The sequence below is a fragment of the Lagopus leucura genome, unplaced genomic scaffold, assembly GCF_019238085.1.
Source record: "Lagopus leucura isolate 7727_CA_CO unplaced genomic scaffold, USGS_WTPT01 Super-Scaffold_100049, whole genome shotgun sequence".
NCBI lineage: Eukaryota > Metazoa > Chordata > Aves > Galliformes > Phasianidae > Lagopus > Lagopus leucura.
In genome coordinates this window covers 1,644,425-1,659,185 of record NW_024962295.1, presented here as the reverse complement: position 1 = coordinate 1,659,185, position 14,761 = coordinate 1,644,425, and the positions used below count along the sequence as shown (strand labels likewise).

Sequence of the window (14,761 nt, the reverse complement as noted above, 5' to 3'; positions counted from 1 at the left end):
TATTTTGGTTAGACAGATGTGAGACCTTTCCACATCTGCTCACCAGAGCTGGAAAGGCTCTTGGACACTCAGAATCCAGTCCTCAAGCAGGTCCTGGTGTCCTGGCTGCTCTGTGACCTGTCTGCAAGCCTGTGACCCACGCAGGGACAGGTGGGCTGATCAGTGGCAGTGGTTACTACAAGGAGGGGGGGGGGAGCTTGAGATAAAGAAGGTGGATGAAAATTCCAATCTTTGCAGCTTCACTGACAGCTGTAAGAACAGTGAGTAGCATTTAAAGTAGATTTCAGCCTTTAAAGCGATATACACTGATATAACCAACACAACCCTGATAGATGCCTGGGTTCAGTTCTCCAAGGCACCATGGTCTCAACCTGCAGCTTCGTTAATCTTTGTTCCCCACACAGGAGAAGCAGGAAGCTTCTGGGAAACCCTTCTTGTGAGCTACACTTTACTCTATGCTGTCTCCTCTCCACCTCACGAACTCCATCTACCCTCCAGGTAGGCAACCTGCACTGAACGGTTGTATCCCCACTCACCCTAGGAACACAAATGTTTTACTTTCAACCTCACTCCAGGGCAGAGCATCTCCTTTCCTTCCTGGACTGTGTAACTTCCCAGGGCAGAGAGGAGCAACATCCCCTGAACGCAGTCAGAACCAAAAGGACACTGAATCTTGGCCACTGTGAAACGTGTTCATGACAGACCGTGCTTTAAGCACTGTGGGAAGTCTGATTTCAGAGTAGTGGCCTACAGTTTAATTACTGCTGGCTTTCACTGCCCTGCTTGGAGGCCGATTCCTGCATTTTACACTCTCCTGTCAGTGACAGATTCGGAGTTTAAAGGGCCAAAAATCTGTATTATTGCAAAAGGTGTTCCAGATAAAGCACTTCCTGCCTACCAGAATTTTAACAGCATTAAAAGCAGTGCAAGCTTTAAGCTATCCTTCTTCCTTCTCAGGTATTTTAGGCAGAACAGCAAGCAATTGAACAGCAACAGAGTTTCTGCATTCTGCACTGGAACACAATTATAAGGCAGATCAACCAACAGTGCTGGAAAGAAGAATACCCATAAACTAAGAGGAGTAGATGCTGTATTACAGCACACTGGCAATACTGTGTCTCACCTGGGCCACTCCATTTGTGGGAAGGGCCACAGCAGGAGCAGCAGCTGTGGTGATAACACCGCCTGAGACCCTCAGCACCGTGGTGCCAGGCTTGGAGAGCTGGGATGAGGCAGACACCGACTTCAGAGACCCGTCCGATATTTTCATCAGTGATGTCTGTCCACTGGCTGCAGCCTTTGAAAAGAAGTTCAGCACAAGGTAAAAAGCTGCAATACTGTTCCTGTGGGGTTTGGTTTGTTTTTCAACCAAATGGCATTTATATTACTGGAAATTTTTTTTTTTTTTATACTTTTCTGCGACAAGAACAACTGCAAAAAAATTACTAAATTCAGATTCAACTTCACCAAACTGTTGTCTTAAAAAAAAAAAACAACAAAACAAAATGTGACTACTGCTTTTGAATGCCGGTAAGACTGAGTACTTTTTTAAAATAAGGGCCTTTGAGGAATCTGAAAACGACCAGGGTAAAACATACCTAAGAGATTAAGCAGAGACCCATTCCTACATTCAAATATTTTAGCACATTTTTGCATCTGCCCATATTCACTCCTCTAATACCACATCATTACACAATCCTAGAGCATGTTTACAAGCTAGCAACCTAAGCTCAGACATGACCCACTTTGAGAACACCTACAAAGCTGACAAAGCCCTGTCTAACACCTTCACTCACAAGAACACCTGAATATGCTTTTGTACCACAGTCATCATCATAACTGTACAGAGAAAAACCAAAGGGCTACAAAAGATAAAGCTCTCATATTGTGCAATTGTGATTTCTACCCTTTAGCCAACAAAATGTTGTCTGGCAAGAAAAACACACCATTTGCAGCTTACCTGTGTAAATAAAGCAGTTTTCTGTCCAGTTATTACTTTTAATGCTTGTCCTTGTGTTGAAGATGCTCCAACTCCTACATTGCCCTGAACAACTGATGCTGGAGTGAGCTGCTTCCCAGAACTCTGAGGAGAAGGCTGACCAACCAGAAACGTGCCCTGCTCCAGAAATAAGTCACAGTTCAGCACTTGGAAACCACAGTTAAAAGTCAATACAGGACAAGTTAGGAGTGTCAATAGAGACTGTCAAAACACCTACAGGCCTGCAGCTTAAGCAGAACAGCAACATCTGCAACTGCTCTGTGATGCAAAAATACTACTTGATGCAGAAGGTTATTGACATTCTTTCTCTACACAAATACTGGGAATTAAAGAAGTTTGGCGTCCTGGTATCTTTGCATGAGGTCAGAAAGAGAATCTCCACCTCCAAAGACTGGAAGCACTCCATTGCCACAAAGCACTTTTTCCACTGCACCGTTAATTGCAATGGAGGATTCTGCAACCAGACCTGGGCACAGCCTTCCCAGTGCAGAAGGTTCTCTGATGAAAAGGGTAAGGGTGAAAAAGCTGTCCTCAGAGGCAGCTACATAGCACCATAATTTAACACATTTCATGCTCTTCAGGTTTATTCTTTGTGACAAATGCTACTTAACTTGCAAGATCAGAAAGACTACTGTTGGGTTAGGCAAAAAGCAGAAATCAAAACAGTGTTATTTCCTCACTTCAAAATGTATTTACTTCTGCTATAGGCGCTACACATTCAGAACTCAGCATGCAGAAATCACAGCTAGAACTGGAGGCACACTCCTAACAATCTGAGGCCTTGCCTCCTCTTCTGTTTCACATTATTATTTAGTTGCTCCTCTTCAAAGCCTTCATTCACTCGCTGTCATGCACAGATCCCTTCATATGATCTTCTCTTTAGTCACTTCTCTTCCTTTCTCATCTCTCAAACAGCACCTTTGTTCTCCTGTCTGCACAGCTTTCCTACAACTCCTCCACAACCCACCATTCAAGGTATCTCTTCTATATTATCTTTGTCAAGTCACCTGTTTTTTTGGAGACCCTTGCTCCCCTGCCACCACAGGCTCTTTATTCCTCTCTCAACACCACCCACTGCTTGCCATGAAAAAGTATTCCATGCTACTTTCTCAGTCTGCAAGGAGCCAAGCGATGAGGGGTGCTACTCAGTAAGGGGAGGCAAAGGGCAGAGATGCACAAGTACTAATAGTAACTTGTGCCTGACAGAGGAGAAAACAGCACAGCTTGCTAGAGGGCAGCCTGAAATGTGCATCTGCTCCAGCTAGTGCTTGTGCCACTGACCTGGGGTGTCTGCTTCAGGATGTAGGATGTATAGGTGAGGTGCTGTGACAAGTTACTGCTTGTACTTTGGGTTCCTCCTCCTCCACTATTTGTAGAGCCACCAGATTGGAGACCTGCAACCAGAACAGAAGGCTTTGCTCTTCTGCAACCAGACAGCGCCAGTTGCTGAAGTACTCCTGTACATACAAATACCTGAAAACAGCCTGCAAGATGCTTGCTGCAGCATGCTGTGTAGCTGAATACACACAGGCATAAATACCATAATTGCTCAGTACAGCACAGTTCAGATGTGCTGCTGTGCTCTCTGAAAGCTCAGCAAATGCAATGAATAAAGGGAGACATGGGGAGAATGAGGACTACTGGACATAGAAAGCTCATTCAAGGCTGTTGTAAAGTTTCTATCAAAGAAAATGCTGTACAAGAGATATACAGTGTTTCTGTCAGTCTTTTGCAGGTACTGAATCTACAGCAAAAGCCCTGAAAACACAATAAATCCCATTGGCTTCTTAATTTTACTTCTGCTTGCTGTTCCAATGCAGTTTTGTTAACACAGAGTGGATCATGGACTCTAACTGGTGTTGAATCACAACGTTTTGATATTGCTCTGCCTCCAGGAGGAAGAGAATGGACACAGACATGTTGTAGTCTCCCACTAGGAAACTAAGGTTGAAAAGCACTATGGTTCTGTCATAAATCACAACTATTTGCTCTCCCTCAAGGCTTGAGAGAGCATTTACTTGTTAAGATTGGACTGCCATCTAAATCTTAAGCGAAGAGGCTCCCATCATGAGTACAGCCCAGAATATCATCAACAGTACCCATGTTTTCAGTGACACTCTGCTACTATGCTGCTGGTGTTTACCTTCTTACATAATAAGCTGATTATCTCTCACATCAGAGATGGAGACTTGCAAGCAAACACTCGGCACCCAGTCCATCTACCCCAGCCTCAAAGATGAGCATTCCAGAGAAGGCTCATAAAACATTTCCTATAGCAACAGCACACTATTAAAAAAAGATGTATCAGCCCTAGGGACAATTTCAGCAACGCTGTTCTCCAGGTATTTCACAATACCTGCAAGCATGAAACTTGTTTTGAATCAAACTTGCTTTCACTCTATTAACAACAAATTATTTCTGCTGCTGTCAACAGCTTGAAATCAAACCTTTTATCAATATTGAAATCTATTTATTTCTCTTATTCCAGATACAGTTATCTTGTCCTTCTCAGAGCTAGTTTATGTTTCTTGTTTTTCAGGGTCTCATTCCATGACTTACTAATAGCTTTCAAAACTGCATTCAAACCAGCATCAGTTCTACATTAGAATTCTACATTATCAAAGTAGAGTGAAAGGCAATCCTTCTTTGTGAGCTCTGAGAAAAACTGCACTACTTTCAGCACAGAAAGACAGATACTGGGAGCTCTACATGTAAAGTAGTACCATCTAAAACAGAAGGCAATCCGGGCTGAAAAAGCTCCACGCGCTGTGTTGTTGTGAACAAAGAAACTTCCTTCTGTTACTGCTTTCACAGTATGAGGACATGTTATAGCAAGAACAGCAAACATTAATTATGCAGTGATTACATTATTTAACTCATTAGATTTCCCTGCAAGACTAACTAGCATTATTTGTGGCTCGCAGTATGGCTCCCTGGGGTATGAGAAGCAGTTTTCCTTTGCCAGAAGGATTCTTGCTGTTGGTGGTGAGGTACAGTTTGGTGCCCGGTGGTAAGTTTGCCAAGTTTGCCAGGTTGGTGGCTGGTAACTGCAGTGTAGCCATCACTAGAAAGAAGGAATAAAAAAAAAAATTACTCCTTGAAGAGGCCAGCATGCATTGAAATCTGCACAGAATGAAAGCTCTGGAAGTCCCACATATCTAGCCTTCAATAAACCATGCTTAGCTGCCATAACAGCAGATAAAATCCACCAGTGATGCAGACACTTTGAACAGGTCCAGGAAAAAAGAAGATTAAGTGAAACCTCTGCAGGTCACAGGCCAAAGAAATACAGTGGTGGAATCTGCTGGCTTAAGTTTACAGGCCACACAGCACATTTCAAACAGCCCAGAGTCTGAGCTAACATGCCCAGCTAAAGCCAGTTGCATGCAGAAGCAGGCTGGATGCTTCTGCCCAAATTCCCTTAACTGCAGGCACTGAGCAAGATGGGAGATGCAGTAAGAACAGTTGAGCTTTTGTTGGGTTCGTGTGGGGCCCCCTGAGCATCTAAGGACCACAGCGCTGGGCAGGACAGGAGCACAAGATCTGGCTTTGTGAAAGTTCATCAGGTCTGCAGCCCATTCCCCAGCACATCCTGCTGATCTCCACATCCCAGGGCACCCCAAACACCCACTGCCCATGTAACTGAAACACAGAAACAAGTACTCTGCTCCTTGGAGAGAGCATACTGTATTGTACTTGTGCATCCTTCCCTCTTGCAGATAACAAGTTAACATTTACCACACTATCGATCTTTCTATTCATTTTCAAGTTTTTCCATCACACAATTATTTCAGATGTGAAGGAATCATTACAGAACCACAGTGAGCCATTAACAAGGTGCAAAATCACTCTACCTGATCCTTGCGATGTACTTTTCTGAGCACCTGTGGAAGTAACTTGTGCCTTCGTTATAGTCTGCACAGGCTGAGCTACAATTGTTCCTCCACCTCCACTCACGATGGCTTTGGCTACGCCTTGAGTCACAACCTGTTTTGGACCAACAGCCTTTGCCACTGAAGAACCAGACTTTGCCACAAGTATCTGGCCACCACTGATAGCCACTGCCTGCTTCACTGTTGACTGTAAAGCAGAGCCAACTGGAACACCAACAGCCTGCAACAAAGAAGCACTGCATGATGTGACACTCAACCACTCAAGTTCTAACTGGTACGCTGCCTTCACCTCTAGGTATTTCAGGACAATTTGTATAGGTCTACTTGTGTATAAGGTTCTTTATCCCCAATCAAAATTGGACTGGCAAGAAGCCAACCCCAGGTAATGAGCAATAAGCTATTAAACACAGCCAGGATTTCAGAGTACTCACAAAAGATTAAATACATTCAAATCACAGGGCAACTTCATTTTTCTCTGATACACAAGCAATGGAATAATTCCAACTAAGGATAAAGCTTGCCTTGGTGGAAATCCAGAGATTTAATTTCAGCTCATTCATGGGAACAAACTCCCTGGGAAAACCATGGCCTCAAATTAGAATCTGCAGAGTGCTTTAATTTGTGTGTTGATATATCTGCAGGCAAACGCAGAGTTTGCATACCTGCTCAAACAGGCAAATAAGGCAGTAAAAAGGGCAATGCAAATACGTACTTACGAAAAACTCAACCCTCCATATGTAGTCCATTGTGGTCAGCACACAATTTCACAATCCTCACAATGCTGCATCACCCCTGTCAAATCAGTTCCGTAACCACTCGCGTAGCACCACTTAAACCTTATGCTAGCTCTGGACCAGTCTTCACCCCTACTCCCTGTTTGTCCCGCTCTTTTATTTTTTGCTGCAGGCCTGCTGTCCAAGGAAAGAATTTACTTCCTTTTATGGAGAGACCTGGATGAGCTTCAGCAAAAGCTGATAACGGCAGCCAACTTTCTGGGTTGTCAGGATCCAGTTCAAAACAAGCCTCCTCCTCACTGCTGCAAAGGGCTAGAGAGGAGTAGGAAATGCTTTCTGTAAGCAATGACACGCAGTAGCGTTTGCGTATGCTGCTCTCTTCACGAGGGCAAGAGGTAAGCACACCATGAGCTAACCGCACATGGGAAACTTGCTACCCAGAGTACTGCTGCCTGTGCCTGAGGCACAACCAACCCCGTGGCCACAGGAGAAACACGAGGTGTTACAAGGCAAGACAGTAGGCTGACAGCCAACCAAAGATGCCCAAGTGCCTCATACCTTGGACTGTGCTGTCCCCTCACTCGTGCTCACAGCTGGCTTCTGCGGTGACAAGGCCAACATGTGGCTTCCTTTTACTGTGACATACTGCTGCACAGAGGTCTGCGTGGTCGGCCCTGCTGCTGACACCTGGGGTTGCTGGGGCAGCTCTCCTGGCTCCTGCTTTATTATCACCTATTAAGTAACATAATAAAGTTGACACAAAACAAAAGCCAAACAAAAAGCAAACAACTAAGACACTGGGAATCATTTCTGGAACAGCCTGCCTGCAGGAACAGGCACACAACAGTAACTCAGACACGGTTCTCACACAGCACCAGGTGAACTTTAACTGATCCTATTGTGAGGGCTACTCCCAGCACACAAGCGTGTGAGGAGGCCTGTACTTAAGCCAGCGTTCCCACTTTGAAAGATGCTCACAGAAATTAAAGCATCACAGACATTTCCAGTAGTACTGTAAGTACTCAGTCCTACTAATGGTATCCTGCATCTCAGAAGGGAGACAGAACACTGTAAGGTTTCAAATACCTATGAACCTCCCTGCCCAAAACGTCCTTATTTTCTACCTTGCAAAATTATAATTGATATTATAGCTGTAGATACTGTAACCAGGTATAGATACTGTAACTGGTTACAGATTATATTATTTTCTTGTGTACATTTCAACACGGTATGATTTTATCTGGGACAAGCCATAAATCTAATCATCGAGATCAGCAACTTAAGAAAGGCCCTTGGTTTGGCAGGTGTTTTTTTCCCCCACCAGATTGCTGTGGATTCTGTAACTGCTAGGAAACACTCTTTCACCTTTCACTTCACCCAGTATTACCAAGAACAAATTCAAGGTGGTAACTTCTAAGGAAACTTACTCACAAATGGCAACATATCTGACACTCAGAAATCACCACAGCATTTTGTAAGAAACTGTTACAAAATGTAAAAGTAGGTAGATCTACTACTGTTTACTTATATGGTAGCTCACCAAATAAAGCCTTTAAAGGTATCAGCTTCAATACAACAGTGACTCGAAGAACAAGAAAGGATGAAGGAGATAATGAAAGGAAAGATCACAGCAACAGCAGAGTCACAGGAAAAGAAATCAAGATTCATCTTTAGAGAGGGGCTAGAGAGCTCCTGGCAGCAAGACACACTGGTTCCAGTAAGCTCCACATGCACTGAAGTTACACGGTTTGTGGCAGCACAAAATGGTAAAACTAGGCTCCTTGTCCAGGCACAAATGCCAAGAGGAATACCTTTGTAAAAGCTCCAAGTCCTCCAGTGACTGATTTGGGGCTTTGCACCTTGGAATGACTCCCAATGGGACAAAGAGGTGGCATGGTGGCAAACAGGGAATCCTCCTGCTGCAAATAGGAAGATGTGGCACAAAGATTGGTGAAATGTCCAACAAAAGCAATAAAAGATTACTAATAGTGGGTGGCAGGGACAATTTGGGCAATTCCGAATTACCTGTACAAATAAACCATTTCCAAAAACACTTAATGCACAGGAATGTAACATACTTAATACAACATATGAAGCAAATTGTCAATTTACACCTCCAACAGCAGTAACTGTTTCTTACCACATCATACACAAATGAAAGAAACAGACAGGCCCCCCACCAGCTTCTTATACAAAGCATTTCTGAGCTGTAACACTGAGGCAGGCTAATAGCTGCACGTTAAAGTCAAGTCTGAGTGGGCATCTAATCAAGGGACACAATACTGATGGGAGGGTGAGAACATGACTGAGTCAGACAATGTTCAATACTGTGCAATGACAAGACAAGAATCAATGGGCACAAACTAAAATACAACACGTTCTGTTTAAACATAAGTTGTTTTGTTGTGTTTTTTTTTTTTTTTTAAAGTAGTGATTGAATTCTGGAACAGGCTGCCTAGAGAGGCTGGGGATTCTTCAACACTGGAGATACTCAGCATCCAACTGGACACGTTCCTGAGCAACCTGGGCAAGAGTTGGGCAGATGACCTCCAGAGGACCCTGCCAAATTCAACTACTGCACAGTTTTGTGTGCAACCTCAGAGATGAGTATCCAAAAAGAAACAGGCACGAAGGGAGGGAAAAAAAGTTCAATTTAAATCTGCAAGCAAAATCATCTCGGATGATGGCAGCACAGTCTTCCCAGTCACAGACTGGCCCTGACAGTGAGGGTATCTAATGGAATAAACCACATTCTCACACCCACAAAATGGTGCATCTTTCATTTTTGAATCTGTGGTTGTAGAGAGTCCAATGCATTTGAGGAATTATGGGACAGTTATATTTTGTTTAATTAAAATAACTGTACTACTTTAGGATCAGCGTGAAATCTATGGCTGCGGTTTCATGATTGCTTAGTCCATCCTTGGGATGGAACACAACCAAAAAATCCTCAAGACATTAAATCAATACTCCTGCCTTTCCTGTGCCAATGCAGACAGGTGAAAACAGATGAGCTTCCAACCAGATCAGCTGCATAGCTATGTGGCGAGCAAGAGCAAACCACTGCCAGCAAACAGGAGGAGGAGTGAAGACAAGGTCAGAGGCAAGGCCAGCCCTTTCAAGAGCACCATGCATACTGGTCATGTTCAAGTGATTGAAGAAATGCAGGTTTAAGTCATTAAAAAAAAAAAATACAGAGGAAACCAGCATGCAATGAAGAGATAAAAAGCACTAAGTGAAACACCACCTACAACATCACACTGAACTACCAGACATCCCTCCCTCTTAAAGAAACCACAAAATTACAACTTCCCACTAGCCAGAAGACGTATGGACATAAATACATCTGCTTACAAAGTTAAGATTTCTTCTGTTTTAAATACCTTCAGATTTTAACCGAATCCAACAGAATGCAGCTCTTACAACGATACATGCCCATTCTGACTCATTTAAAACCTTACAAAAAGAACAGCCCCAAACCAGTATAAAACAAGTGACTTTTAACAGTTAAGTAAAACCCAGCTGACGGACAGGCTCTTGGAAGCAGAACAGCCAGCCAGCACCTGACAGTTAAAGTGCTGCAAACCAGTCGCTTCAGAGAGCGATCTTCAACACATTTTTCTTAGCAGATGTGGGAAGCACTTCAGCTCCAAATGGGAAACAATCTGCTTTCTGCAAGCTGACTGGAAAACCTTCCCCTCCACAACCAACATTAAGGTTCCTGAGTCACGAAGACAGGGAATAGCTCCCATGAGCAGCAGCTGCTTTCAGGCAGAGGCTCACTGGTGCTGCTTGCCTGTCAGAAATACCTCTCCCACATCTTGTGCAGGGAAGGATTTTATCTGATAGATCAGCTCTGTACCATTTGAGCTTTGCAGATCAGAATGTGAACCCTATTGATCACTGGTTACAGGTTCAGTTACTCTGCTATTTGCATGATTATTTTTCTGAACGTAGGCAGTTATAAAGTCAGCAAATTACCTATTTTAAGACTGCTAGGAACAGCTGCAGCATAAAATAATAAACCAAGTAGAGCTTTTGAAGTAGGCACATCTGGTTTAATTATATATTGTCATTAACAGAGCGAAACAGATCCTAGTCTGCTAAAAAAAGAGGTCTTTTGACAGATGAGACATTTTGAAAGCTGTGCCTTTAATGGGAAGCATGCCCATAAGAACATTACCTTGACAGCTGAGGTCACAAAGCTGCTCCCGTGGCTCTTCGGTACAGGAGACCCAGCCCCATGAGAGGCCTGACAAACGTTGCTCAGCTTGCTGGTGGGGCTCCCTGCGTGTTGGGAAACAAGGCAGACTTCAGGGCAGGGCAGGGAGCAGTGCCACTCAACGTGACACCCTTCTAACCACAAAGGAGGCATTTCATCTCAACTCTCTATTGTCCATGAGGTGCACATAACGAGGGACATCAGTGGGTGATGGCATGGGCACAGAACAAACTACTTTTCATTACAAATACACTAGGTCCTTGTCTCTCATCACCTGTACGGAATAAAAAAGGAGACTATTTTTCAATACTGGAGGTCTCCCATTTCTACTTTCCCCCTGTTGGACCCCAAACCCCACATGGTTCTGCAGCTCCAGGAGGACAGCACAGCTCCCAGGTGGAGGGTCTGCAGCCCACACAGCTCTTTCTTCACTCAGAGCTGTCTGTTGCAAATTGGAAGATAGCTCCTGGATGACTGCCCGCATTGGCTACAGGTGAACTACAAGAAATGACAACAGTAAACAAGCTCCCAAGTTAGAACTTGCTGCCACAAGTGTAGCTCCCTCTACTGCCCTGAAACCCTCTGAACCTGCTCTAGCTTTAGACATGGCACTGAGAAGGATCTGAGGAAGATGGCATGGAAGGAAAGAGGAAGGTCAGAAAAGAAGGGACACACTGGGTGAGGAGTAATGAGAGGAAGGGAGGGAAGACGAAGAACTGGAAGAGAGAGATGAAGAGAGGTTCCTGGGTCTGCTCCTGGAAAGTGTGCCACAGTACCCACCTGCAGCCTTATGCAGGTGAGGGTCTGAGTGTAAAAGCCAGTGACAAACTTGCTCTGTATTAGCAGCGCTGTATACAACCCACAGCTGCTGCCCTGCAGCAATTCAGTTACTGCTACTAGCCTGGTTTTGTAGCTTCTTTTGATAAAGAGATGCCAAAACCACAGTAAGAACAAGTTTATAGTCTCTCACATGCATTGTAACTCGCACCTACATTTATAAGTAAACTGTGCAACCATTTCTCAAAACAACGGGATACATAAAGGCTGGCTTCCACAAAACATGAAGTTTCAGGTGTCACCCTCTTAAATATGATCAAAAGTTTTATAGAAAATAACTATTTTGTCTGAAATGTCACTTTCTACTCAATCCTATCTAGCTGCTGCTGCCAGAAAGCCATACTCCCCTTGTTCCACACAGGGCCTGCGTCCAACAACAAAAAATAAGGGGAGGGGAGGGCACTAATTTTCTGCTCTGCCACCCATCTGATTTGGTTTGTGTAGGACAGGGCGAAATGACAGGAACACGAGGGAAGGGAGAGGCAGCAGGCAGTTTTTTCAGGCCAGTCTGTACTGATATCACACTGATGTAGTGGGAAACTACATGAAGGTGCACTTCAGTAGCATTTGGACTTGAATATTCATACCCTCTGGTGCTTCCACAGATCCTATTCTCCATGTAAAGTTCCCTACTAGGAGAACACGACAGTCACCAAGCCACAACAAACCATGTAAGCAGAACAGAGTCAGGCTGGAGGTAAGGAAGAAACAGGAAAAACCAGCAAAAGAAAAACAAAAACCCTACTGGTGAAACCAACATATCAGGAAAGCCCCCAGATACACTAAAAACATTCAGCTACTACTATGTTTTCTCTACTAGTTCCTTCTGTGAGGAAACTGGACACAGTGTGACAGCAGCGTTAAGGGATTTTTTGGCATTTTCCAGCCATGTCCAAAGAACAGTTAGCATCACATGGACACTGCAGTTCAACAGCTGGTTCTAGGAACTACCCTGAGATGCCAGTAAGTACACACCTACACAAACACAAAGCATGCTTTGAAACACACTGGTCACAACACCCGCTCTGGTAACGCAGAGCTGTGGGTCACATCTCCTGCACTGGACTCAGAACCACATCTGTGAGCTGCTGCAATTCTCCCTGTGTTCTCTGCCCATACCCAAGACACAGTCCTTGCCCAACCACCTGTGCACTGTCTGTGTTTAAACCTCTACTCACCACACAGTCTGTACTACTTTCTCTCCTTTCTTTTATGGTTGTTAAGAACTTTTACACTATGTGCTGTTTCCTAAATAAAATTGAAGTCAACTCTGACACACTCTCAGCCGTGTTACAGGTCACTCAAGCAAACATTCTCTCTTTGTTGAGCACAGTTCCAACTTTCCAGACCGAAATACCATGATTACACTATCATTTGAAAGGGACAGTAAACTAGAATGCGTAAGATGAAGTCACTCTGCCTTCTGGGGTCACACTACACACCTGTGCTTGTGGCTGCTGCTCCAACCATCTGTCCAGGCTTGTCCACAATAACATATGGATTATTAATGACTGAGCTAGCAGAGCCTTGCTTCATGTGCACCGGAGTGGAGGTTGGGGTACGAGGTAGCGGAGATGGACTAGGGGTCGATATTGGAGAACCTTCAGAAAAAAAGTCCAATGCTTCTATCTCATCAATGTTGTAAGAACACAAAAATACAGCAGTAGTAGTGTGTTAACAAATGATTAGAGAAGGAATGTCTTTGAGGATGCATTTCCAAGACTAAGCCAGATCACAGAGCTTGGAGAAGAGAGAGAAAGAATAAAGTGGAAGTTAAAGGAGTGTGAAGCATAAGAGCTCGTACCTATCCTGGGCATTGTTTATCCATTGAGCCAAACAGGGTTCAAAGAGATCTTAGAAAGCCAGCTAGCCCATCCTTGAATTCTGAGGTGGGTTAACATCATTCTCACTGTTAAGTCCAGACCACCCAAGAAAATAAAGGAAGAGAGCTGAGCTCTTTGATATGCACTCTCTTTCCCTCAAGGAGCCCATAATGCAGGCATCCAGGCCAAGGACCAAACAGTTCATGTAAAAAGGCTGCGTGAAACAGCAGCCAGCAGCCAGGCCAAGCCAATCTTGTCTCTTCACTGCTCTCATGACAGCAGATACCCTTGAAGGCACATATGCAACTTGGGGGTAAGAAGGCCAGGAGAGAGAGAGAAAAACAGAAGCAAAAAAATGCACAAGGGGGTAATCAAGAAACGTGGAGAAAAGGACAGGCAAGAAAGTGACAAGATGGCAGCAAGTAACTAAACTTCAGCTGCTTCTTAATCTGCTTTCTTGGCAGAGATTTACTATTAAAATGGAGTATAAATAATCCCTATGTCTTATAAGCTGCTGTTGGAACCTGGAAGGGTGATGCTTCTCAGCAGACAGCAGTCTTGGAGGAATGCTTAGAGAAACATTTAAATAGCAAAAACCAACAGAGAATAATCCAAGGATATTGAGAAAGATAGAATGCACTATACTTCTTGCTTTCTGGACAGGCTTGGAAAAAGAAGAATTAGTAGAGTGAAGATTAGCAGCAGAGCTTATTAGAAGATTAGTAGTATTTTATTGAGAAAGAAGAAAGCACAAGGCATAGGTTCAAATATAAATCACTACTACTTAAAAGATGTCACAGAAAAATATTGAAATCTAAGAACAAACAAAAAACCATCCTGATACTTGAGAAAAATAACATGGGAGCAGATCAGAAAACACACAGTGATAGCTGGTGCTTCATTTTCTGACATTCAGCAGGTCATCTCCCACCTTCACACGTGACACAGTGAGCTGCACGTAAAAACTTTCTGATGCAAAGTATCTTCCAGTGGATGGGATCATGCCCAGGCCGGGAAAGCTCTATAAGCTAAGTGAATAAACAGCACCTTGGCCACCACTGGTTGAGAAGTTACCCAAAGAGCACCCTATTACTCACTGCAGCGAGTTGGAAATTTAATCCAAAGGGTGCACTTCTGGAAGAGGAAGACCAAAGTCACTCCATTTGAGGAGATATCATAAGTACAAGATGGACCATTTGAGCAAACAAGGTTGAAAATTCATCACCCAATAATCAGAACAAAGTTCTTTTTAA

General features: G+C 43.9%; 1 protein-coding gene across 5 annotated transcripts in view; it reads right to left on the bottom strand.

The window, feature by feature from the left end:
- YEATS2 (YEATS domain containing 2) overlaps positions 1-14,761 on the bottom strand; it is a 43,608-nt gene that overhangs the window by 15,154 nt on the left and 13,693 nt on the right. For 4 of the 5 annotated variants that reach the window (XM_042885280.1, XM_042885281.1, XM_042885282.1 and 1 more), the window contains 9 exons: positions 13,128-13,286; positions 10,810-10,913; positions 8,438-8,545; positions 7,185-7,358; positions 5,854-6,112; positions 4,902-5,063; positions 3,281-3,393; positions 1,961-2,116; positions 1,124-1,297 (listed from right to left, as the gene is read on the bottom strand). In XM_042885280.1, the coding sequence (XP_042741214.1) occupies positions 1,124-1,297; positions 1,961-2,116; positions 3,281-3,393; positions 4,902-5,063; positions 5,854-6,112; positions 7,185-7,358; positions 8,438-8,545; positions 10,810-10,913; positions 13,128-13,286 (1,409 nt within the window). The remainder of the gene's footprint in view (positions 1-1,123; positions 1,298-1,960; positions 2,117-3,280; positions 3,394-4,901; positions 5,064-5,853; positions 6,113-7,184; positions 7,359-8,437; positions 8,546-10,809; positions 10,914-13,127; positions 13,287-14,761) is intronic. The other variant, XM_042885283.1, reaches the window with a different exon arrangement.